The 25,495-nt window shown below is 53.2% G+C and overlaps 1 protein-coding gene across 5 annotated transcripts in view; it reads right to left on the bottom strand.

Annotated features, from left to right (window-relative positions):
• SEPT9 (septin 9) overlaps positions 1 to 25,495 on the bottom strand; it is a 140,143-nt gene that overhangs the window by 38,967 nt on the left and 75,681 nt on the right. For all 5 annotated transcript variants that reach the window (XM_026051425.1, XM_026051422.1, XM_026051424.1 and 2 more), the window contains one exon: positions 17,025 to 17,684. In XM_026051425.1, the coding sequence (XP_025907210.1) occupies positions 17,025 to 17,684 (660 nt within the window). The remainder of the gene's footprint in view (positions 1 to 17,024; positions 17,685 to 25,495) is intronic.

The raw sequence follows: 25,495 nt of genomic DNA, 5'->3' as shown, positions 1-25,495 counted from the left end.
CGTCCATCCGAGAACCCCGGCGCAGGGGCCGGGACCTCTACAAGGCATCGCTAGGTCCTTGTTACTCCCTCCCGCTTGCCAGCAAGGGGAAACAAGCCCAGGCTCAGGCAGCAGGAAGCGGAATGCAAATTAAAGGCACCAAACCACGTGTTCCTTCCCTTTTAATTCCACGGGGTTGTGTTGGAGGACCAGAGGGTGCCACCTCCAGAGAGCTGGGAAAAGCCTGCAGCGGAAGGGCATCCTCGGAGGAAGGAGGCCAGGCTGGGGGCCCGCGGGAAGGCTGGGCACCAGTGGCCGTGTGCCCCCTCCAGGACCCTGGCAGCCCCTGCAAGCCCGGGGGGAGGCTCCTTGCCCCCAGCGCCGGGGTAAACAAGCAGGGCCCGCGCGGAGCCTCCGGCCATCTGTAACCGTTCAGGGCACCTCCATCAGCCGCCCCTCCTCCACGCTTCCCTGATGGATCGCAGGCTTTCCCGGGAAAAGCAGCCCCGCGGAGCCCCTGCGAAAACCAAGAGCAGATGCCCAGCAAAGCCCCGGCCCCGGTGCGGGGGACGAGCCACGGGCAAAGATCGGCCCTCGGCGTCACCCGCTTCCCCAGGCCCCGAGCGTCTCGCCGAGGATGGTGCCAACCTCCTCTCGCCCGCTCCACTCTCCTGCGGGGCCGTCCGAGCCCGGGAGCCGCCGCGAGAAACGCTGCAGCCCGGGAGGAGAAGGGCTCGAGGACTGGAGCCACGGAAGGTGAAGGGGACATCGGGAGCGCAGCACAATGCGCCATTTTTAACCTATTAATAGCATTTTGAATGAAATTAGCTCAATTCCTGTGCTCCAACCAACGAGCTGGCGGTTGGAGAAGTTTTCCACCATGCTGCAGTAATACTAATTAGCCGGATTCTGGAGATGCGACATCTGTCCCACGGCTGCCAGCACCAACCACCCTGCTCCGCAGCAGCTCCCACCTTCCCCCCAAAGCCTCCGAGGCCCCACATCAGTTCTCACAAACTCTCTGCCACTTCCAATGCATTTTGCCCCGGCTGGACGGGCAGTAAGTTGCTATTCCCCGCCTGGCCAGGTAGATGGTGCTCAGCCAGCACAAAGCGGGAAATTATCTGTGCTGGAAAACGGGCTGGAAGAACTTGCTTTTCATTAACTCGCTATTCCGGTATTGCTTTCCACAGATGCAAAAGGTACCGCTCCAGCCCTAAATTAACTGGAGTGACCCAGACCCTGTCTTTTATGTACTTTATACATTCACCATGCACTGGGGATGGAAGAAACTTTGCTTTCGGTCACAGACGATGTAGTAGCAAACATTTCATCAAAACAAAACAAAACGAAAGGAAAAAAAACACAATGCAATGACCAATTTCCGCTCACTGCTTCAATTCCAACACAAAAATCTCATTTTCCGATGAACGCTCATCCCACTGACATTTTGCCCCTCCTTTTGATCAGCTCCCCACACGCTTCGTGCAAAACAAAACCACAGCAAAGCCAAGCAGAGCAGGAAACAATTTGCCCATTTTTCTTTTTTTTTCCCCCTCTACAAAGCTGGGAGCAGCCGGAGAGAAACCCCAGGGGTGGGTTGCTGGGAAGGGAGCCGGCAGAGCCCCTGGCCCTGCCTCCAGCCTGCAGGAAACAGCCCCGCGCAGGCGGCCGGGTGGGCATGGACTTTCCATCAGATGGCCCCGGGGTCACTTTCCTCTGCTAAACCGGATGTATGATGTCTAATATTTCTCCAGTTCTGTTTTAATGCTCACACCATCTTGGGAGGCGGAAGCTAGAGCCATTTCCTGCTTGCCCTGCAAATATTCCAGCCTCCCTATGAACTGTTGGAAAGCCAGGTCTGGCAGCTGGGGCTGCAGCACAGGAGGAAACCTTAGAATCGGGATCTGAAACCTACCCATCCCGCCACTGCCCCCGGGCGAGAATGAAGCAACAGCAACAACGGGCAAGACGAGATAAATGAATTTTGCACGCCTGAAAAAAAGAAAAAGCCTCAAAAAAAGTGTTCTCTACGTCCCCGCAGGGATGCAGCAATCCCTGGTTTCCCCCCAGAGCCTCCCAGCAATATTCCTTTTGCCTCGGCAGCCCACAATTTGAGGCTTCCTCAGTTCTGCTCTTTCAGTGAAACGATGGCTTTGGTTCTCCTGCTCTTCCGAGGACCATCCCGTAGACCGTCTACCCCACAAAGCAGTGGAGCGGCTGAGATAACCCCCAAAGCGACTCCTCCTGCTTCTCCAAGCAGAAGGAAGGCCAAATGCTCAAACCCTGAAGCTCTGAAGAGCTCCCGTCCTTGCCAGGCCAGAGCTGGGAACCCACCACTTGACCCTGCAGATACCACATTGCTGGGCTGATTTGAGCTCGGCACCATCTCCAAGCCACCCTTCCAGCAAGGAGGCCGTCAGAGCTCAGTCCCATCCTTCGCCCCACCGACCAAGGTCACGCACGCAGAGGGGAGTCCAGCCCCGCTCACCATCTCAGAGAGCTCCTTTTCTGCAGAGGAGGAACCTGGAGATCGCTGCCTGGAGACCCCCTGGGCAGGCCAGAAGGGCACCTGCCAGGGGAGCTCGTGAAGAACGCAGGCCCTTACAGTGCAGCACTAACCACAAGGGCAGTCACCATCTCCTCCTCCCCGCCTAGTCTAAAGCTAAGGGCAGATGGAGCCTACAGCACGAACCCACGGATCACTTCTGCCACTGCAACTGCTTGAGCTCTGCTCTCCCACGTGCAGGAGATGGGCAGGAACTCAGGGCGAGACCCGGAGAAGGGCGGCCTGGCAGCTCTTCCCTGGAGCTCAAACCATCCCCGCTCCTGCCCGCTCCGCTGCTCCCCAGCACCGCGGCCCAGGGGCTGCCTGGCAGCTCCGCAGCCTCCCCGGGAACGTCCCCGGGAAGCCTGACGAGAGGTTCGGGTGGCAGGCACAGCTTGCTGGCCAAGAGGAGCTTTCTGGCCTTCACGGTCTCACGCTACCTTTCCCGGGAGCAAAGACCTGCTTGCTTTGCCTCCAAGTGCTTTTCCTCCCCGCTTGATTTCAAAGTCTCCTCTCTCCCACTAGTGCTGCTAAATACAGAAAAAGCCAAAGCATGAGACCAGCACAAAGCCACTGGAGTGCCAGAGGGACTGCTACTGCAGGCCACACCACGGACCACGCTCCTCCCTGCTCCCAAAGGAACATCCTGGGTCCCCTTGGCTGCTGCTGCGCGCTCCCTGCCCAGCTCAGCTCCCTGACCCAGCGCCCAGGGAGCACAAGCAGAAGGAACAGACAGGCCCTCCTCTCCGTTCTGCCTTTGCTCCTCTCCTTCCTAATCCATGCTCCTTGCACCCTTCCTCTCCACCTGAGCGGGAAGGGTCAACTAGATGATCTCTAGAGGTCTCTTCCAACCTTGAACATTCAGCGATTCTGTAAATGGGGATTTTGATGAGGAGCTGGTATTACTAATGTCTGTACTCCAGAGAGCTGCGCAGGAGAGAGGGGAGGGAGCCAGGGGCTGCCGATGGCGCCGGGGGGCTGCGGACAGGGAAGGGCCATAGATGGGAACCCTGGCTGCTCTCAACATGAGCATTAGCAGGGTTTCTTTTGGGCCCCAAAGCAGAGAGCACTGGCAAGAGTCCAGCACAGCCAGGGAGCACTTGGCACCAGGACCAGATCCAGCCCTGAAAAGACCAAAGAAGGATTCCCCAAAGAGGGATTCAAGCCCCCCAGGGCCGAACACAGACATGGGCTCCGAGCAGCTGCCCTATCCCCCTAAGCAAGGGGCGAAGGGGCTGGGACGGCAGCCCCTGCCCCGCTCCTCCTGCCTGCGTGCTGCATTTAAGCACTGGTGATGTCAGCTCCTCTGCTGCAGGTGACAGGCACGGACACGCTTCCTTGCTGGGACAACACAGAGCAGGGCCCCAAGGTCCACGCCGAAGGTCTCTGCTTTGCTGAGCTCCCTCTGCAAGACTCTCCTGCCCGGGAAATAAAGCCACGGAGCCATGAGGACATCCCGGAGCTCCTTCCCAGCTGCGTAGGAAACTTTCACCTCCTAAACCTTGGGCCTCGCGTTCCTAAGCAGTAAATAAACTTTTATTTACTACGGGAAATAGGGCAAGGAGGATCGCTTCCCAAGGGAGGTCAGGAGGAACATCGGCGTTAGGGCAGACGTGGCCTTGATCAATCTCCACAGCGCAGCTCCCCAGGCAGGAGCCACATGGGCACTGCCATGGACACATCCCGTGCTCATCCCATCGCTCTCACACATTTAAGCAGGAAGCTCCTCAGGACACGGGACGGCAGCTGGACAGCAGCAGAGCACTGTTAGGGAGCATGGCCAGGGCAGCAGCTCGGACGGCAGCCTGACAGGGCTACGAAAATCTGCTGAGCAAAATGCAGACAAGATCAAACCACTAAATTAACTACAGGTCATCACAGAATTATAGAATCATTATGGATGGAAAAGACCTTCAAGATCATGAGGACCAACACCCACCAAGACCACTCGCGTTTCCACCCTCCTAGCACTGACACGGTTTATTTCTGAGGTACCGCTTGTGTGTAAGAGCAATAAAGGACCCATGAGGCCACGGCAGGCTTAGGCTCTGTTCTCAGCACCATGCCATGACCTGTTGTCTTCTTCAAGGCCCCAGAAAAAAGGGTGACCGGATCTCTGGGGTGGTGCGACCCACAGCGAAGGTCTTAGGAGCCTGTGAACTCATTCTCCCACTCCCAGCCCCATTTTATCAGCGCATTGGGCTGCAGGAGGAAGTGGGTTCAGCCAGAGTTTGTCTAAACAATTATGTTTTATCTGCAAAGCTGCTCAGATCTGCTTCTTTTTCCCAAGGCGAATCTCAACAACTGCAAGGTAATCTCCATTCTCCTTCCTATCGTACAAGATGGAAACAGGAGACGGCATTAGGGAAGCAGCATCCCAAACTCCCTGCTAATGCCTGCTCCACCCATCTCAATTGCAGCAGTCTCCATCACTCAGAAACCAGGAGGTGCCACCCGCACCTCCCACGCTCCCCACTCACCCATCCACGGGTTACCTTCAGAGCCCTCCTTTCCTCCTTCTCACGTCAACTATTTTCTCCTGCCGCCGCATTTGCAGTCTTTTGGGTGCACTCAGGTTACTTTTTCCAAGTTTCTCCAGTGCAGGTCTGAGGATTTACCAAGTTTTCCTTCCCTCCTCTGGAAACTTCCCCTAATTGTGTTTCTTCCCGAGCACTGGAGGGAAAAAAAACTGCCGGAGGCTCTGCAGAACTGGTGAAGCGTCCTGACAGGCGGCGACAGCGGCCGTCACGAAGCGAAGACCTGCTCCCAGCGACATTAGTTGCCAGATCACAACTTTTAGCATGACCAGATGTCACATGGGATGCTCTGCTCTCAGCAGAGCCAAGATCTTCCCTGCAAACCTCCTCCTTGCATGGGCGAGGGCAGCAGCACCTCGAGCCACGAGGAGGGCACAGCGGAGGCCAGGGTGCACTTAGCACCTCCTCAGCCTCCCAAGGGTAGGGAGGACATGAGCCCGTCTTTACGCTCAGTGCTGAGACCTTCTCTTTTGGTGCACGGATTGCGAAAGAGCCGCCCTGCGTGACTGCCCGTGGACACCTCTGCTCCCCTCTCCCAAGCGTGGCACACTGCTCCCCTGCGCTGCATGCGGGGATGCCTGCTGCAAACCACAGATGATTTAACCTTAGCCCTGGACACATCCTTGTCATCTAATGCTCGGGGAAAGTGGGAAAAAAAAGGAATCCTATCTTCCATGCCTGCAATCACAGACTTATCCTGTATTTGCATGCAGAGAAAGGTTTAGAGGACCACACCACTTTGGTGCATTAGCAAAAAGCAGTCCAGACTCCCAAATTTGAGCAAAGCAGCACAGTAAATGCAACCGCCGCCTTCCCGGGTCAAAACATTCATGGAAGCAAACAGCCTCCAGCGCAGGCGGAGTTGGGCAATACCAGGGTAGCCCTCCCAGTGCACCAGCCACACGACACACGTACAAGTGTCCTCGGGATGGGGTTAAAAGCAATGCCTTCACTCTTAAAAGTTATAAGCTATGATACCATTGTAACTGAGAAGCTTTTTCTTTGAACAGGTTACGAATCATTAACTTCTATCGCTGCCTTTTCTCCTAGGCACCATATCCCTTTGAATTCCCATCTAAGCTTATTTGCCCGAGATCTCCTCAAACCAAGTTTTTCTTTGCAAGAGGGAAGGGCTGTCTGTTCCACTCGATGCACAGCAAGAGGAGGAAAGGGGACAAGACGCAGGCATCGTAAAGACAAGAAATAAAGTCCTTTTGATAAGCACCCGAGAGCCTGACCCATGCCCTTAAGCCAACAATTGTCCCCAGTGAAGGGACTGCAGACCAGTCTGACCTAAAGAGACCAGGTTTGCTAAGGAGGCGTTAGAAACACACTTTGTGCAGTCTGGCTTGCTCCTGCACAAAGACTGACATCCCAAAGACACCAAAGGGGCTAGGTGCCCATCTCCCACTGAACACCCTTCATGCTGCTTGGAAATGTTGGCCAAGGAGCACAGGTTGGAGAGCATCGTGGTTAAGCCCCACACACACAGATCTCCCTGGGCACGCCGGGGCTGCCAGGGCCACCCAGCCCACTTCCACACATGACCTGGGCACAATCGCTTGGCTTAACAAGCTGAAGCATAAATCCAAGCTTATGTTCCTATTTGCTAGAGCATCGGCGACCTCTGAATGTGAAGATGTTGAAAGATGCCTTGTTTTGGTCATTTCTCATCCCTATAGTGAAAAAAAAACAAACCAAAACAAACCCCATGCCTTTGCTGGGCAAAAAAAAACCCCAATCCACTGCTTTGGAACAAACTGTAGACAGAACAAAGTGAAGCGGGCCCAAACAAGTGGAAACAAACCAACAAAAAACACAAAGCAAAACCCAACAGCCATGATGTCCCTCCCAAGCAGTCACAGCAACCTGGTATGGTTTACTCACATTCCTTGCTTTCCATACACACACAAACCTCTGTAAACTGTTGCTGACAAAATGCTTTGCATCACAGACAATGTCCTGAGCTATCTCCATGTCACAGCACAATGAAAATTCAAGGGAGTGAAATATTACTGCAAAGGACTATACTGCAAAGGACTCTTCTTTTTCCCAGAAATCTGGGAAACTCCGACTTGGAGCTCAGAAAACTCACCAAATGCATGTTCAGCTAATCTAAATGGAAGCAGCCCTCTCCCCGAGTCTCTCCTTTAAAAGCTATAGCAGATGTAAGAAAACCGGAGCCCACTGCAGCCTGAGCCCAGGCTCCAATCCAAGAGGAGCTGCTTCTTCCATTTATAGCCACATCCCCTTCAGCTTCGTTGCAACATCTTGGACAATACTGAAGTGTCTGTTTGTTTGCTGGAGGAGTAAAGAACACAACTGGCCTGCTGTCAAGTTATCTTTTTTGGTCACAACAATGTTTGATCTTCTCAAAACAAAGTTATCTCTGCGTAATCTCACTTCGGTTCAAGTCTTCTCCCACAGTTTATAGCACTGGCGCTGTACCCAACCCATGGTGTCCCCTCAACTCCTGGCCAACAGAAACATGTTAGACAGAGATCTAGAAATAGTTCAGATGAAAAGCGCTCAGCTCCGAAGGTTCACCACCATTGCCATTGCTTCCCTCCCTGGCAGACAGCAGAGACGTCACAAAACGAGCGGCCAGGCCTTGCTGTAAGAGATCAAAGCAAACTTGCTGTTTTATCTTGGCCAAGATAACGGATTTGGTCTTATCAGCCCGCAGGATGATTAACCTCAATGTGAGAAAGCTGGAAGATGCCAGAGGAGTTAGCGGGCGGGAGCGAGTTCCAGAGCACTCCTGCCCAGGGCTTCAGACGTGTTTATCGCAAGATAAACAGAGAAAACCTTCGGTGGGGCTCGTACCCGACACCGCTCACCCTCCCACAGTGCCGCCGTCCCCTCGCTTCCGCTGCCACTCGCACACAAGCACATCCAAAAACAGGCAGAAAACCCCGTCCTTTCCCAACGCAGCGAAGGGACCTGGCTGCCTGGGCACCCCTGAAGGCCAAAGCTTTGTGGTGAGGCCTTGCTCATGCCCTGCCAGGAGAGGATGCTCCAGCACGAGGCCACCACGCGCCGCGTGGTCACCTGCTGCCGGGAACAGGAGGTTCTGACCTTCCCGGAGCTGCCTCAGCCGTAGGAACTTCCCAAAGGTTTCTGGAAACAATTACATTGATTCACAATCTGGTCCACAGACCCGCGCTGGAGATGGGAGAGACCTGCTAAGGCCAGTGCCAGAGGGCCCCTCCAGTCCAGCATCCGCGGATTAGCCCCCTTCCGGTTTCGGATGATGGGAGGAAGGGGAGGGAAGGGGGAAACATTTCCTATGGGAAACTATTACTTAGTATAATGAACCTCCATTGGTGAGATCACCACTTGCTTTCACTGCAGGCCCTCGGGGACCTCCAACGGGGCAAGCAAATTCTCCATTCATCTGCATTTGACTCAAAGTAGAGAGAGTGAATTCGCTAGAGTGAATTTGCTAGAGAAGAAGCACAAAAGTTGCAGTTTTGGCCCAGGTTCCTATTCAAAAACAAAGGGGAGTAAAAACAGTGCAACTGTACAACACCAGCAACATGAAATACCCTGTGCCCATAACCAAGTGCAACGTTGGGAGGGACTCTGAGCTACTGCGCCAACAGGGCAACATAACCAAACTGCAGGAAAATGAATTTACGCTGTATCACAAATGAGCTTTGCTCACTGTGCTAAGCTATCAACACTGCAGCCTGCTTTAGAGATACAGGGGCTGGTGGGCTCAAAGACACCCTGCTTGGGACCACATCCTTAATGCCTTATACCTGTTATATATACACATACACACATATGTACACACACACACATCCCTGCATTACTCCTTCCCTCTGCTGCCACCTTCACCGTTCAAAACCACACGAGCTTCCCCTGCCATTCCCTGCACAACCTGGGACAGAGACTGCGGTGGGAAAAAGCAGGAATTTTCTGCATCCTTGGACCCCGGTCGTGCCCAGGCCTCCTTGGCAGGCTGGCTTCACTTGGCGCCACGGTGTAGGTACCACCGCGGCACGGTGTAGGTACCACCGCGGCACGGGGACACGCTCGTCTCCCCCGCGCTTTCTCCTTCCAAGTCACTGGTGCTGCAGGTTTCCATTATTCCAGATTATCTCATCTTTGGCACCTGCCCCAAGTGCACGGATTTGGAAGAATCTCTGCATTTCTGGTTCAAGCGCAGCCTCTCTGTTTGGTATTTCAGGCTGTAGGCTCTTTCCTGTTAAAAATAATAACCAAAAACAAAGAAGAAGAAGAAAAAAAGACTATCCATAATCTAGCCCAAATGTGTCAGCTGGTTTTAAGGAAATGTCTCCCTGCAGCTTTAATCTCTTTGTGCAGTTAAATTGCTGTGCAGCTCAGGGAGCTGGAAATGATTACTCACTGTTTATCCGCACAGGCCTGGCCCGTTTTATTGCGGGCAGAGTCGCTGTGTTAATTGTCTTCCAAATCTCCCTAAAACCCCAGCTACACCGAGGCATCCCGGCTGCCCAGGGCGCTTCGTCCTTGCAGAACAAGTTAAAAAGGAAAAAGAAAGATATATATATATATATATATATATATAAAAGGAAAAAAAAAGAATAAAAAAGGAAAAAAAAGGCTTGGGGGGGTTGAGGGGTGGGAAGAGACCTCCTGGCACTGGAGGAGCCTCTTTCACGTCTCCCCACCTGACACACTCGTGCTGCACGGAGGGTGGAACACGCCGCAACTTGGCAAGGCTGCTCCCTAGATCGCATGGGATCCGTCGGGATCCTTTGTGAGGACTTGTGCAGCTCACAAAGTTGGCTCTGCTTCTTTCACCCGGCTCTAAGGAACCTTCTGAAAGAGAAACGGGAAAGCTCTAGAACAAAACGCTTGCAGATCTAGGGCTTGGGGAGTGGGGGCGGAAAGCCAAAGTGAGATGCACTTAGTCCAGGCTGTCAGGCCAGGCCTGGCGGCTGCAGAGGACAATCACAACCCCTTTTTTAGCTCCAGGTTCCCATTAGTTGGTATATCTGCCCTGATTTATCTTTGTCTAACCATGCAAAGAGGTTATCCTCCTTATCCCCAGGAGGATAACGGCGGGAGGGAGGAGAGTTGCTGGGAGCAGGAGAGCAGATCCAGGGCAGGGACGTGGCCACCGTGCTGGGGGAGCAGCGTGTGCCTGGTTCACCCCGAAACCACGGGAGCTTTGCAATAGTCAGATCAAAAGGGCTTTCACTCTTCTAGGATCATTTCTAATCAACCAGCTGAGATCCCGGGACTGAGCCTCAACAACCAACATAAACAGGTTCAAATTTGGGGGAACAGGAGTAAAACTGAGGAGGAAAACTGTTCTGGAACCAGTGTTGCCCTAGAACCACAGAATCGCTATGGTTGGAAAAGACCTTCAAGACCACAAGCCCAACCATACACCCACCATCTCCATGCCTGCTAAACCATGTCCTTAAGTGCCTCCTCTTGAACACTGCCATGGATGATGACTCCACCACTTCCCCGGGCAGCCTGTTCCAGTGCTCACTGGCAGCAAAGCAGCACTTGCAAATGCCAAGGGGGGGCCCTCGAGCACCCCCCAACTCAGACGTTCGTGGGCTTGACAACAGGGCAACGAGACCTTCTTCCACGTGGATGAGCCACTAGCAAGAGCGACGCTTTACTGCGTTCATAAGCCCTCGAGGAACAACCCTAAACCTGAACGTTTTCCACATGTTTAGGCACATTTCTGAGTCTTGTGCTTACTCCACGTGCACCACACTGGCCGGTGCTTGAAAACTCTCCTCCCTGCAGAAGAAAGGCCTGCGCAGTCCACGTCCTGCACGGAAGGTGACTTGCTCAGTGGCTAGAAACACAGGGCCCTTCTAAGGCACAGTGTGGACAGGGATCTGTGCCTGCAAATCCACATGCTCTATAGGAACACACATATGTAACACGTGAGTTTACACAAGCATTTTTAGAGGATACAAAATTACAGCTTTAGCAAGAACATAACAACACTGAAGGGTCCCTGTTCCTGGGAAACCTTCAGGCTAAAGGAGGTTATATCACGGAATCATGATGGTTGGAAAAGGCCTTTAAGCTTGAGTTCAACTGTAAGCCTGTCAACACCACGCCTGCTAAACCGTGTCCCTAAGTGCCTCATCTACACGTGCCTTGAACACTGCCAGGGACAGCGACTCCATCACCTCCGTGGGAAGCCTGGTCCAAAGCTTGACTACTCATTCCACGCAGAAATTCTTCCTGATATTTAACTGGAACCTCCTCTGGCGCAACTTCACGACATTTCATCTCGGTCTAGCAGTTATTTTGGAGAAGAGAACGACCCCTTCACAAGAACTGTGACATCATGGGGTTGCCCTCCTTTTTCAGGACGATGAAGGACGTCCCGGGCAGAGATGTTGCTCCAAACTGGACCAGAAAGGAAGAGGGGCCCAAGCAGGATAAGTTAGAGTATGATCAAGACAGCAGCCCACTGGCTACAGAGTCAGTAAGGATGACATGTTGCCGGTCCCCAGCTGTCACACCAAGCCGTGTCCTGCATCAGAACATGTAAAGCCTGCTGGGATGCAGGTCCAGACAGCCAGCTTCAGACAGGCCCAGGCCACACTAGCTCCACTCCACCACCATCCACCCGTGGCGTGACCGGCTCTGCAGAGCATTGCTCAGCGCTATGTGGATGAACCAGAATCAGCCGAGCTAGCGTGGGCACCATGCTCAGACCTGCCCCAGAGAGGTCAAGAGGTCACAGCAGACCGGTCCCCAGGAGAACCGAGCCCGAGCTGACAGCTCCTCGCTGGCCAACACCGCAGGGCCTGGGAGTTACCTGCAGCCATCGGCTCCAGAAAGAGCTGCCTGCTGCTCTCCTCATCATGCATTTGTGACATGACTCAGAAACGGAGCTGCTGAGAGGCGACCTCCCTCTCTTCCCATGTGACGAATCCATTAGGTCAGGGCAGCATCACACTGAGAGGATATTAGGGAAAAAAGGAAGAGTCTGCAGACTTGCTCGCTGTTGTGGGGGAGCCAAGCCCAGGGGGAACCTCACGCTGCAGGGCTACTGAAGCAGGACATCAGCACAGAGCAGCGTGGAAGGGGAGCTAAAAGAAGGTGTAGGTAACATGCCACATTATGCTAACTATAATAGTAACCTAACTAGGTAATAGTTACCCCACTGTGGGTAACTTGTATTTGAATATTACTCTTTAGGTGAAGTCCGACAGCTTGAGGCCCGTCGGCCCACGTCCGGCACCACCCTGTGCTCTCTGAGCCAGCAGGTGCTCAACCTTTCCCTACTTTTATTTTTATTTTTTTTTTTAACTTTTTTTTTTTTTTAATTGCTGGAGCCTCTTATTCGCCTTTATCCATTCTCCGTGTGCATAATGCCACTGCATATCCCTGCTCCATATTTCTCTGTTCTACTTGGATGCAACAAACAAATTGTGTCCAGTTCTGGGCTCCCCAGTACAAGAGGGATGTGGAGCTGCTGGAGAGAGTCCAGCGCAGGGCTACCAGGATGATCAGGGGCCTGGAACATCTGCCCTAGGAGCAAAGGCTGAGGGAGCTGGGCCTGTTCAGCCTGGAGAAGAGAAGGCTGAGGGGGGACCTGAGCAGTGTCTATAGATACCTCAAGGGAGGCAGTGAGGAGGATGGGGCGGCTTCTTTTCAGTGGTGGCCGCTGATAGAACTAGAGGAAATGGCCACAAATTGAAGCACCAAAAGTTCCACAGGAACTTAAGGAAATATTTCTTAACAATGAGGGTGCCAGAGCCCTGGAACAGGCTGCCCAGGGAGGTTGTGGAGTCTCCTTCTCTGGAGATGTTTAAAACCCACTTGGATGCAGCCCAGTGCCCCGTGCTCTGGGTGACCCTGCGTGAGCAGGGGGTTGCACTAGATGACCTCTGAGGTCCCTTCCAACCTTATGCATTCTGTGATTCTATGAAACCATCTCACCTGTTGCCTCTCACCTCACCGCAGTTCTAGTCTAGCAGTCAGTCTCAGCCCCAGCCAGGCTGCCTCCAGCCCCACAACTTGCACCCCAGCTTCCAGCTGGCTCCCTGTGCTACGGCCCCGAATACCAGGTACACCAAGCCCTATCCTTGTTATCCAACACCATGTATCCTATCCCTGCCTCCACAGATTCTTCCTTCCACCGGGGTTTTTGCTTGTTTGTTTCCCTATCCTCTCCTGTCCCAAGCCCAGCTCTGCATTTCCTTGCCCCAGCTGCAGAGCCTGGATACCCTTGGGGGATGTCCTTGTGTACGGTGCTGCAGTCCAGACTCAGCTTCATTTGCTCGGCTGAGAGGTCACCGGCACCTGCCTTGTCTCCTGTCTTCCCACTTCCAGTGGTCTAACCAGTGTTAAACCCCTTTGCACAACTGCAGGAGCGTGGAGAATGTCCTCAAGATGTGCAGCAGGGCATGGGAAGGAGACGGAGAGGGAAAACAGAGCCAGGGAGAAATTTTCCTTAGTGTTGTGCCCCACCACGATACGTTCTGAATTCCTCCCACCTTGAGAACCACTGCTACAGAGCGATCTCAGCCTGAGCAGCAGCCCTAATGATGCTGAGTGCTGTGATTATCCCTTTCCTTTGTGGTTTGCTCTGAATTGCTGAGTTTGCGGTGATTGCCCTGCTCCTCCGACTAGCCTCTTCCTGCACAACACGCTTTCCTGCATACCTCCAGCCAAGGCAGCCTGCCTGGGACAAGGGGTTAACAGCAAGGGAGCACAGCTGAGCCACCAGCAGCTGGAGCTCCGGGGAAATGAAGGCAAGTCCCAGCAGGGGCTGGAGGCGTGAGGAGTCTGTAATTGCTTCCCCTACTCAGCTGTTTCTGCTGCAGAGTGGCAGGGGCCATGGGAGAAAGGAGTTTCCAGCACCATGTGAGCATCCGTGGTGTGACCCAAATCCTAGGAGCACTTGGCAGTGAGATGAAGCAAGACTTCAGGTTGTGTGTTGCCTCCACCACATGACTCACAGCAAAGCTTTCATTTTGGGGGGTTGTCACGAGGCCAGAAATGCAGGAGAGCTGGAAAGTGTCATCAAGTCACCTGCAGCAGCTGCCTAGTGTCCAAAGAAGCCGGCAATGCTCTCCTGGGCATCTGCCCCAAGCTGCCCTCCACAAGCGCCACCTCCCTGGGGCTGCAGGGAGCTGAGTCACGGAGCTGTCATCAGGCTCCAAATCAAAGCTCCCTCAAAGCCACCGAGAGAGGTTCACCTCTGGCGTAAATCCTCCCATTCTGCAATTCCTGGAGGGATGGGAAGAGCTCGTTTTTCCCATGGGCTATTTTGCGCAGTCCCACGCTAAGGGCCATGTGCAGCTTTACGACTACTTCCTCCTCTTGCAAATAAAATCCAAGATCCAGCTTGAGCATCTCTCCTCAAACCCAGATCCGAGGAGGCCTCCCTGCCCGCCTTCACCCTTTCCCCAGGGAAGAGGTTCTCACCAACTATTACTTGAGGATCTTGAGGATCTTCTTTGCTTTGTTTCCATGGGTGCTGGGCACTTCCTCCTGAGTCCTGTAACTCCTGTTGAAGAGCGTCTAACTCAGTAGTGTGGTTCCCAGATAGGAAGGACACCACAGGACACCCTGCTGAGGCTGCATCTCCTTCCAGGCTGAGCAGCCCCCGGCTCCTGGCTTCGGCAGCTACACTTGCCCGGGCCAGGACCTGCAGAAACAGGCTCAATTGAGCTCTGTCCTCCCTGAACTCCTGCCCACGCTTAGACCAGGCAGGCAGCGAAACACCCTTTAAGCATCTGGCAGGAGTGAATTTGAGCAGTTGCAGATCTTGGAGAGGAACTGCCAGAAATGGGATCTCACGTGAGAGTAGAGAGAGATGCCTGGGTAAAAGGGGCACAGGCTCTTACAGCAACTCTGGACTATTCATGAGGCTGAGGAGGAGAAATAAAGAGCCCGAGGCCTTCCTATCCTTTCAACTTTGTTTCCTGGCTCTTTTTGGATGCATTTCAACTGAAAGCGCCCTTTGTACCAGCAGCGAGGAGCACGGCTTGTCTTGCTTTGTAATGCGGAGCCCGGACAGCTGGGCTGCTTGGTAAAATTCATCCCTGGCAGCTGTCCTAGCATTCTGGAGCCCTTTTTGATTCAAAGACCCCTCTCTTGCCCCCATGGGCAGCTGTCCTGGGATTCAGCAGCTTAGATGGTCTTCTGTTCTCCACAGAGTGCCCAACCATCTGCGGCTGAGAGCTTAGCCCGGCAGCCACAGCCCAGCAGCGCGAGGCCAAGCACACACTCAAGAGACAAGACAGGCATCGTTCACAACTCATTTGGGGACAGGGAGCCTACAGGGAGGGTGCAGGTTAAGCCCCCCATAACTTGTTGTATTGGCTCTCAGATCCCAGCCAAGCCCAGACAGAGCAAAACCAGCCTGCTACCTTGTGGACACTTCTCTCCATGCTTTAAAACACAACTGAGAAAAGCCATGCCCAGGCCACACTACTTGCAGTTAGAGAAACCTCCTCTTAGAAGTCTCATACTAGCTCTACCACTGACACTTGATTTGATTCTACACAGAAGAGATAACCCAAAGCACGGCCTCTTTGGAGGCCTCATGTCTCTATGACCGCAGGTGCTGTACCACCACTGTCCCAGCGAAGAGCAGATAGAGCAGAGCACTGTTCCAACTCACTGCTGACGGGCAGCCTGGTGGCCAAGCACACACCTACACTGCATAGCAGAGCTGCTTTCCACGGAGCACCAAACTGATCCCAGGCCTTGGGATCAGTGCCTGTCTCCACAGATGGCTGTAACAGCAACAAGATGGTGCTAACAAACCAGTCAGAGCGAAAACCTGTCCTGAGCACGAGGAGCAGCTGCCTAATGGACTGAGAATGGCTCTGAGCTGGCCCCAAAGCAGAGCCTTGAGTAGCCTCCCCTGGCAACTCTTCCTCCCACAAACAGCTCCATCCAATAGCTCTGGGCAGGGAAGTCCTCCAGATTCAACAGTGATGAGATGCTTCTTGCACTGAGCAAGCCTTACATCCCAAAACGCTGATGGCAATAAAGGGAACAGAAGAAAAGCTGCCTTTAGCATCAGTCACCTTCACCTACCATGCAGACCAAGCTCTACAACTGGATAGAAGAGCTACAAAGACCTTTGTAAAGACCAGGCACACACCTCCCACGGTCAGGGCTCAGAAACAGACCTCCACCCCCCCAGTTAATGCACTGGTGTGTGCGTGGGGAGGCTACGGAGGCTGCGGCCTCGCAGCGAACGCTGTGCCGCACAGAGCGGAGAGCTATTCTGTGACGGGGAATGGAAAAATAATTAAAGAGCTAGAAGAGAAAAATGTCTAAAATGTTAGGGAAAATAAGTGACGGCTGGTGGGGGAGGGAAGCTGGCTTTAATGTCTAATACGGGATTAATCGAAAACAAGATAGAGCTAACATAAGCCAGGGCTCCAGTTTAATAGTGGCTCTAGTCCATGATGTTTTCAGTCTTTGTCTCTGGGGCCAGAAGGAAAAAAAATAAAAAAAAAGAGAGATTCTGACTCTGGATTATGAAGAGGCTGCTGCTGCCCCACAAGCGTAAGCAGCAACATAACCCAACAAACACTTGTAACAGCATTTCTGCACCAACCACATCTCCTCACAAGTCAGAAGCTTTTCAGGAGATCGTACACAGGCAGATGAGTCTGGACACAGGAACAGAAAAGGCACAAATGTCTTCTTCTGTAAGCACTCAGGCTTCTGCCTTTTTCTCCTTCTATTTCTTATAGGCTTGGTACCATTTTTATTCAAACTGGCAGTGCTTTCAACCAGCATAAAACCAAACATAACAGACATGTATTTAAATGCCCCCGAGGACATATCTAAGACTCTGCAGTGCCAGCACTGTAAGACATCACCACTTAAGCCAGAAAAGTAACCATTAGTGGCAAATGCATCTCAAAGTCCTTGCAAAACCTCTTCTCTTAAGAGCCAACAAAGGCAGGTATCACCCAGCACGTTATCCAGCAGCTACACGGAGTTTTACTCACCTTCTTCTCTCTTTGGTGGGCTTTCGATCACCACAGGTGGTGGCTTTGATTCCGGTGGGGGAGGCTGGCTGCTTAGAGAAGGCTCCAAATTCTCCACCTGCCGGACTGGCGGGGCTGGCCCCTCGGCAGCCTTGGCTACCTGAATTTCCACTCGCTTGGTGGCCAGATCAGGCCCGGGAGCACTGGCTGCATCAGCTCTCCGCTGGGGCATCTCTGGAATCTTGGACACCGGCGCATCCACCCTCCGGAGCCCCGGCTCCTGTGGCTTGCCTAGAGTGATCTCAGTCCTTCTCGGGGTGGGCTCAGGAGGCTTATGCCCCAGCACATCTGCTCTTTTGAGGCCAAACCTTGATAACCCTGAGGTGGAGTTCTCCACCTGCTTGGATGAGATGTCAATGGAGATTTCTGTTCTTCTGGACACCGGCTCGGGCAGTTTGGGTCCAGAGAGCTCCACTCTCCTCAGAGAGGGCTTGGGTGATCTTTGGCCTGTGGGGTCTGCATGCCTGGCAGATGGCTCCGAATTCCTGGCACCGAGTTCCTGAAACTTCTGTGTGGAGCTGGACACAGTGGATCTGAGGAGAGGGTTTGGGGTCCGTCTTTGTGGGGTGGAGGAATTTGAAGACTGATCTACCTCCTCGACCTCAAAAGATCTTTTCAGAGCTGAAAGACAGTAAACAGAATTTGGAATTTAGTTATCATCCCATCTTCGCATCTCAAAAGACACAGATATTCTGAGACTCAACCTCGTTGCTTCTCTTCCCCTCCATCACGGGCAGGTTAATAATATCTTTTAATGCATGTGGGAAATGAGAGGTCAGGCTCTGTCTCTTCAGAGAAGCCATAAACCCCATAACTCAGGGTACAAACCTCCATCCTGCCTTTCATGCTGGTCATACCCCAGTGTTGTGTTCAAAGCTGCATCAGACTGTCCCCACCACAGCACAGCAGAGCAGCACCAGGACTCGGCAAGTCCACTGCCTACAGCAACGTCCTACTCCAGGCACCTAACCTTCCTCCTCAGGTCTGAAAGGACGTGCACATAAACACAGGCTTCCCGGGGATCGCTGCCAGCGAAGCCCAAGCCCAGAATGTGAAAACAATCTCAGAACAGCAAATCCGTACAAGTGCAACAGCGAAAAATAAAAGGTGACAGACATAGAAGCTCATATACTTAAAAACAACCCCAGAGAACATCTTAGCCAAAGATTAATGTGCTTTAAAAACACGATGCCTCCCATATATGGAAGGTCCAACTGGGAGGCCTTAGGAACATCCCCAAATGTAAGAATCATCATCCCCATAAAGTTAAGCAGCGAGGAGACGGATTGATACATGCAACACCACCAAATTAGCATCGAGATTCAAGGGAACAGATTTTCCAATACAGCAGTGACCTCTGCTTTCATCAAGCTCCAGCATCACACGGGATCTGACACGACTTCTATCATCCACTTATACCACATGCTGCAGGGAGCAACCTGGACACACAGGTCACCCCTTTGCAGCAGGGAAACATTCAAATGAAGTCAAAAAACATTCAATATTCTTCCAGCTCTTCATCACAGAGGTCCCACAGCTCTGTTCCCCCTTCAGCATCCAGAACTCCCCAGTAGGACAAGCTACCTATGAATAAAATTTTCAAAAACCCCCAAGCCAGGAATCCTTCTACGGAAACCCAACTGGTTATGGTGCCAGAGGCTCTGCTCGCTGGCTGTGAGCTGCAGTTATCAGAGGGGACACAACACGTTGCCGAAGGAAACACCCAGGCTGCTGATGGACATTCCCATCCAAGATTAGCAGCTGAGGGCCAGCAGCTGTGAGATGATGTCCTGGCTCGGGGCCAAATGGGCAAGTATGACTCACACGGCGTCTTTTCCCCTTTCCAGCTAGACCTTGTTAAAGGAATAAGATGCCTGTAAGCCTAACATACATCTCACTTCATACGGAAAACATCTCTATGGAAACTAAAGGCCAAACTTGGGGTGCAGGAGGGAAGAAATGCAAGGAACTGCTGGCAGATCCCACCTGAACACCCCAGTGCCAGGAGGAGCTGCCTCCCACCCTGCTCGAGGTGCCCAGGTGCCAAGCCCAGGCAGGCACTGAGCAGGTGAGGATGAGGCACAGCCTTCACCTCCAGCCATGCACAGGGCTCTGCATGGGTCCCTGTGCAACCAAACGCTGCGAGGCAGCGGCAGCACTGACAGCTAACGTGAGCACAAGCAAAGGGGCCACTTACCCGTTGGATTAACAGGACCAAATCAGGGCAACTTAAGCTTTTCAAAACCCTGGCCTGGGACGACACGGGCCAGGCGCTGGGCAGAGCACGCACTTCCCTCCCGCTGGGGCAGCTGCCCTCACCCTCCAGCCAGCCCATCTCTCCCAAGCGCCTGCGGAGAGCTGCGAGGAGCTGCTCTCCATGGGAAGCTCCTCTCCGCAGGGCAGGCGGAGCCGCTCCGAGCCCGCCAGGGCAGCGGGCCGGCCGGGAGGCCTGGGAACCATCAAGCCCCTCTGACACGTCCATTTGTCAGAGCGCAGCTCTGCTGCGCGGCAATGGGAAGCAGCTGGTGCGGCGGGGCGGCAAGGCGCTCCACGTGGCAGCCGCTGCTCCGCGCAGGTTGCGGCCACGCGGCACATGCGAGCGGCACTCGCGCCGGCCGCGCTCTGCCGCCACGAGCTCCACGACGCCAGGTTGAGACGGTGCCAGCTCGGCGCAGCACCTCCAGACCCACAAGCTCTGTACCAACGGAGAGAATCATGCGCAAGGCTTGTAGGAGATAGAAAAGGTGACAAAACTTGGACCTTCCCTGCCCTCCTCCTCAGGCACCAGCCTGGGGTTCACACATCAGACACGGGCTGCACAAGGCAAAGCACGTCGGGGTTAAAACCTCCAAATGAGATGCAGGCTCTGGGCTTCTCTTCCTTTTTTGGGAGTGGTTCCCAAGAGCTATTAAATATGAACATCACGTTTCAAGAACTATCCTGAAAGGCTGGGGTTAGTAGGAGCCTCCTTTTGGGTGGTTGGTATTAGCAACCCAGCAAAAGCAGCTCCATGGAAGCCCTCTATGTTCTGCAACAAACAGGGACAGAAGGACATGCAGATTGGGACCAGGCTCCCCGCCCCAGGCAAGGTTCAGACCTCAAAGTGGGAATTGCTAGGACGCAAACATGGACTTGGGAACGGGTTCCTGGTGCCAAACTCAGGGATGCAGCCAAAGCTGGGAGCAGTCGAGGAGTCTGGAGGCACATGCACTGGCAGGCTCAAGAGCGCCCCAAGGCCAAGGGCTCCATTCAGGCCTCACATCCCTCCACAGCAGTTTCCTTGGCCCCATGGGGACAGTAGTCTTTCTCCAGCTCCACTGCCACTGTATCCCAAAGCTGCTGCAGAAAGGGGCTGCTGCGGGGGCACAGCTGGACAGCCCCAGGGATGGGAATGAACCAGGATGGATGGGGAATATATATAGTACAATGAAATGTCCTTTACCCTGCATGCTAATCTGATGGAAAGGGCACTAGAGAAGCCTCCAGTGAATTTTTACAGCAGTTCTGGAGAATCAGCATCATTGGACAGCTGTTGTGCTTGGCCTTGCACAAGGGACACCCATCTGGTCCCCACTTGCACGAGCCAGGTAGTGTTCCCCTGCCTGAGGCTGCCGGAGCCTGCAAAGCCAGCACTGCTGCTGGGATGCTATACTTAACCTCCCTATTTATCCTTTCCCAGTAATTAAAACAAACACCTAATTAGAGACATATAGGCATTTTCCAGGTAATAAGACTCTACCAGGAGAGGTTAAGTATCTATGGGCCGCTCAGAAACCACGCAGTCTTTATTACTATTGAGAGAGGCAAGTGCCCAGCAAGCACCAAAGCATGCGACCTCCAGCCTGCTGCATACAACCAGCTCATGTCCCACCACGGCCAATTAACGATGACGAAATGGCCTGTCCTGCATCGCAGATATGCATACAGAGGAGCAAGGAAGGAGAAGAGGCAGTAAGGACACAGCCCACAGGCAGGGGACGAGGCGACTTCATCCTCTGCAGCAACACGGTCACTGCCAAGGTGGACACGGCCAGCGCAGGGGACAGCCACGCACTGCGGGACAGGCCAGAAAGGTGCTTCATACAGGCCAGCCTGCAGCAGCAGGGCACAAGTCAGAGGATGAAGCCCATGTCCTGCCAGCATTTGGCCAGGATGTCCCCCAAAATATCCAACTTCATGGGAAGGGTTGCGGAGCAACCTTTGGCAGGGCAGGCAGGGGCCTGGAGTGCCACCTCCTGAGCCACCTGTGCCACTCCGGGGCGGATGAGAAGCGGACAAAGCTTCTGAGCAAACAGTTTTCCTCCTTTTATCTGCCCTGCTTTCTGAATAAGCTGGAAGGTCTCATGAGAGCCTCCAGTTTAAACTCCCAAAGCCCCTGTGGAGGCACTGGGGTTTCTCGGGACACTGCACTGGTTCTGCTGCTGCCCCAAGTACAGAGTTTCCTGTCATTTCTCTTTTCCATCATGCCTTAATCTTAACAAAACAATTTATTTTTCTTTTTTTAAATCATTTTTTCCCTAGGTCAAGAATTGAAAAAAAAAAAAAAAAGCACAAATAACATGTCCAGTTTCCACTTTGCAAGAAAATAAAGGACATAGAAGGGATAACCTTACCAGGAACAGCTCAAAACCCTGATAAAAAAGAGGTTCAAAAGAAGGTGCAAGAAGGAAGAGCTGCAAAAACCGAGACCAGAGCCACAGAAGACTCAAGCAGCCTAGATAACACTTCCGTGCCAGCACCACGTCCTCCCGCTGGCAGCAAGGAGTGGGGGGCTGAACAACCAGTAACCTCCATCCCCAAATAAGGGATGGAAAAAGCACAGCACCATTTCTGAGAGCAAAACCACCCCTGGGACCCCTGGGAGCCGGGGGCATCTCCACAATGGTGTCTCTGTGGTGCCACTGCCTGCGAGCAGCTTCCAGAGCTTTGCCCATCACCGGCTCTCAGAAGGTTAAGGTGACCATCTCATAGCTCTGGCTGCACAAGGATTTTGGTACCCAGACAGCCATGCCAGCACACCGGGCCACTTCTGTCCTTGAAAAATCAGATTTGAAGCCTGTGAAGCAGAGGGGAATCTCCCCAGCGACAACACTGACCTGCCAATCAGCTCCACAAAAATCCAGAGGTTTTAGAGAAATCACTTTGGAAGTCCTGCAGCTTCATCCCTGTTAAATCGTGGAAGAGGCAACTGCAGCTAGAAAATCACAGAATCACAGAATGGTTGAGGTTGGAAGGGACCTCTAGAGATCATTTAGTCCAACCTTCCTGCTCCAGCAGGGACACCCAGAGCACGGGGCACAGGGCGGCATTCAGATGGGTTTTGAAGACCTCCAGAGAAGGAGACTCCACAACTTCCCTGGGCAGCCTGTGCCAGGGCTCTGTCACTCTCACAGTAAAGAAGTTCCTCCTCACCTGGAGATGGAACTGCCTCTGTTTCAACTTATACCCAATTCCCCTTGTCCTATCACTGGTCACCAATGAGAAGAGCTTGGCCCCTACATTCTCCCTTCATGAACTTATACATTCATATGGACATTCATATGAACATATACATTCATATACATTCAAAATGGGGGGAGAACTTGCTGATCCAAGCTTAGAGAGCACCTGGGGTAGTCTGGAGCAAAGCCATGTTGCCCTCAGCAGGTTCTGCCCCCGTTTCAACTGGGCCTGGAGAGCTCGGACTTGCCATGCTCCAGAACGGAGAGTGGCCGTGACCACGAGGGATTGTGTTTCCACCCCGCAGACAGGGACCTCCCGTGTCCCTTGTGCTCCTCGATGCACGTGAAACTTGCTCGAGGACACCATCCTGCACCACGGCTGCCACCGCCGCGGCTGCCCTGCTTGCCATCGCCTCTCTCCGGCTCCCCACACAGTGCAGGGGAACATGGCAAAGCGCAGAGACCTCAGGAAGCAAAACAACTCCGAAAAAAAAAAAAGGGAAAAGCTTAAAAATAGCTCGTCCTGGCCAGAGTCAAGAAAGGAAAGTAAACAGCCCGTGCTCCAAGCGACCCGCCTTCCTGCGGGGAGGTTGGCTTTGAGCTGGGACGAGCGGCTGGGCACCGCCGCCATGGAGGCCGCCGCAGGCCCCGCTCATGGCCTGCAGGCCGAGGGCTGCATGGCTGCAGGCCGCCCTTCCCGGCGTTGGCACCACAGCGTCCACGGGGTCAGGGTGTCCCCCTGTGAGGACAGGCCACCCTCCGGGCAGCCTCTTGGTGCAGTCCCTGGGGAGCTGCAGTCTGCAACTCCAGCCTCTGGAAGCACCAGTGATAATCCCGGCACCGGGGAGGCCCACAGGCTCCAAGCCAAACTGGCAGCCTCGTTCCTTTAATAATGTAAATGCCTAGGCAGGAGCTTTAGCACTTTGGAAAGGGACTTTGTCTTCCGAAAGTGTTTTCACATATGCAGAATAGCAAACAGAGATTTCCAGCTCTACCATCTCCTTTTGTTGCTGACACGTTCTCCCCCTCCTTAACCCAACCATGCTTTAAAAGCCGATTTCCCGGCGAGCCCTTCCCGGCGGAGCCACATCCCGTCTCAGTGCCGCAGCCGTCTGGGATTTCCTCCTTGCTCTCGGTGATGCTGTGAACGCTCGCGCGCTCTGGGTCCTGCTTCCCTCCCCAAGGAAAAGCCCAGGCACGAAGCCCCAGCCTGGCAATGTGCCTTCGGAGGATGGGACAGGGGACATCCAATCCCTCCTCTCCCTCAGGGCATGAATCCCAGTCTCAAAGTCTCCCTCAGACACAAAGTCAAGCAAAAGCCTCCAAATGGTGTCAGGGGGACTCCAGCTCTGCTCACAGGCTCCGTATTTCCCTGCCTACCATGAGAACCACCACTGTCCTGCCCACGATCACCCAGAAACAGGGTCCATGGGGAAAGGGAGGTGGTCAACAAGGCAACATCTGCTGTTCTTAAGAGAATGCACCAGGTAACAGCCAAGAGGGATGCTTTATACAAGGAAAACTCTATGCCCAGGGCTCTGGAAGAGACCAAAATAAACAGCCAGAGATGCTGTTTCCTCCAGGACCTGTGCTCGCTGCTCTGCAACCGGAGCCTTGGGCTCTGCAGAGACTGCAGCCTAAACTGCTTCCCATTAAAGTTCCCTCGCCCCGCGCATGGTTTCTGTAACCCGGGGGTTACATTTGCTTGCTTGCTTAAGCGCTGAAAGCTTTTCGTGCATTTTCAGGCACACAAGAGCCTGGCAGGAATTGGCCCGATGCTCGCCCTGTTATTCCACACGATACAATGGTATCGTTTCAGAGCGTGGACTTTCTTTAAACTGCTACCAGATGGCGACCTCCTGTTCCCTGGGAGGAAAAGGGGGAGGCTGAGGACCGCAGGTGTCATCTTTCAATGAGCCCTTTCGAAACCCCACAACATTAACCGTTCGTGGCCATTAAAGATTCCCAGATCCTTATCGCCAGACAGCAGGGCGAGCGCCTCTGCTTTCTGGCCAAATCCTAGTTTAAATAGCGTGGCCCCCACATTACTGCGCCTCCAGGGTCATTCGGGTTTGGTATTTGGAGCTGCTTATCCAAAACCAGCGTCTGCAGTACTGCTGAACAGACGCCATGGCCCATAAAAAGGCGGACGTGCTTTCGGGAACCAAAGGAGCGAGATGTCTCCGTTGCAGGAGTGGGTGCTACCACCTCGCTGCAGGGCAGAGACACGTATCCTTCTTGGGCAGCTCAAGCCCCTCCAGCACAGACTCAAGGAGCTGTGAGCCTGCAGTGGGGAATTTGCAGCTTATCCTAACCGACACACTCATTGCGATGCTCAAATAGAAGCTCCTTGCAGAGCCCTCCATGGTGCCAAAACCAGTTACACGGAGCTCAGAGTTCCAGTTCAGTGGAAGACGGAATACGAGTAAGGTTGGATCCTCCTCCTGTGCTTGCACCAGGAACTTTCACACCTTTCTTTTGCCAACCAAGCAACCTTGCAGCAATATATGCATCTCATACATATAGTGTTTATATTATTTTTATAGATATCTATATAATATGATGCAACAATTGATAGATAGGATAGATAGATAGATAGATAGATAGATAGATAGATGGATGGATGATACAATGATCTGCTGTTGCAGCACATCTGTCATTCTACCCTGAGCAAAATACTTTTGCTGACTTTTCAAACAGCACTAAAAAAAGAAAAGATTCCACAGATTTCAAAGCCTAACATAGACATTGCATATAGACCGACACTAATGTCAACACACAGGATGACCTGTGCAAATTGCAACGAGAATTGAGTTACAGAGGAAATTTGGGGACGCATGCAGGTTCAGGGCTTCTGACTTAACCAAAGACTTTCGAGTGGTGTTTCATATGGATTTAGTGAGTTATAAAGACAGACTGTAGGAACCATACAGGAAAACCAGTCATTTATCAGAACTGAAAATGTAAAGGTATGGTTGGAATTAAGGAGAC

Source organism: Nothoprocta perdicaria, unplaced genomic scaffold (assembly GCF_003342845.1).
Source record: "Nothoprocta perdicaria isolate Ctin4 unplaced genomic scaffold, notPer1 scaffold_75, whole genome shotgun sequence".
Lineage (NCBI taxonomy): Eukaryota > Metazoa > Chordata > Aves > Tinamiformes > Tinamidae > Nothoprocta > Nothoprocta perdicaria.
This window is presented reverse-complemented; position numbering and strand designations above follow the sequence as displayed.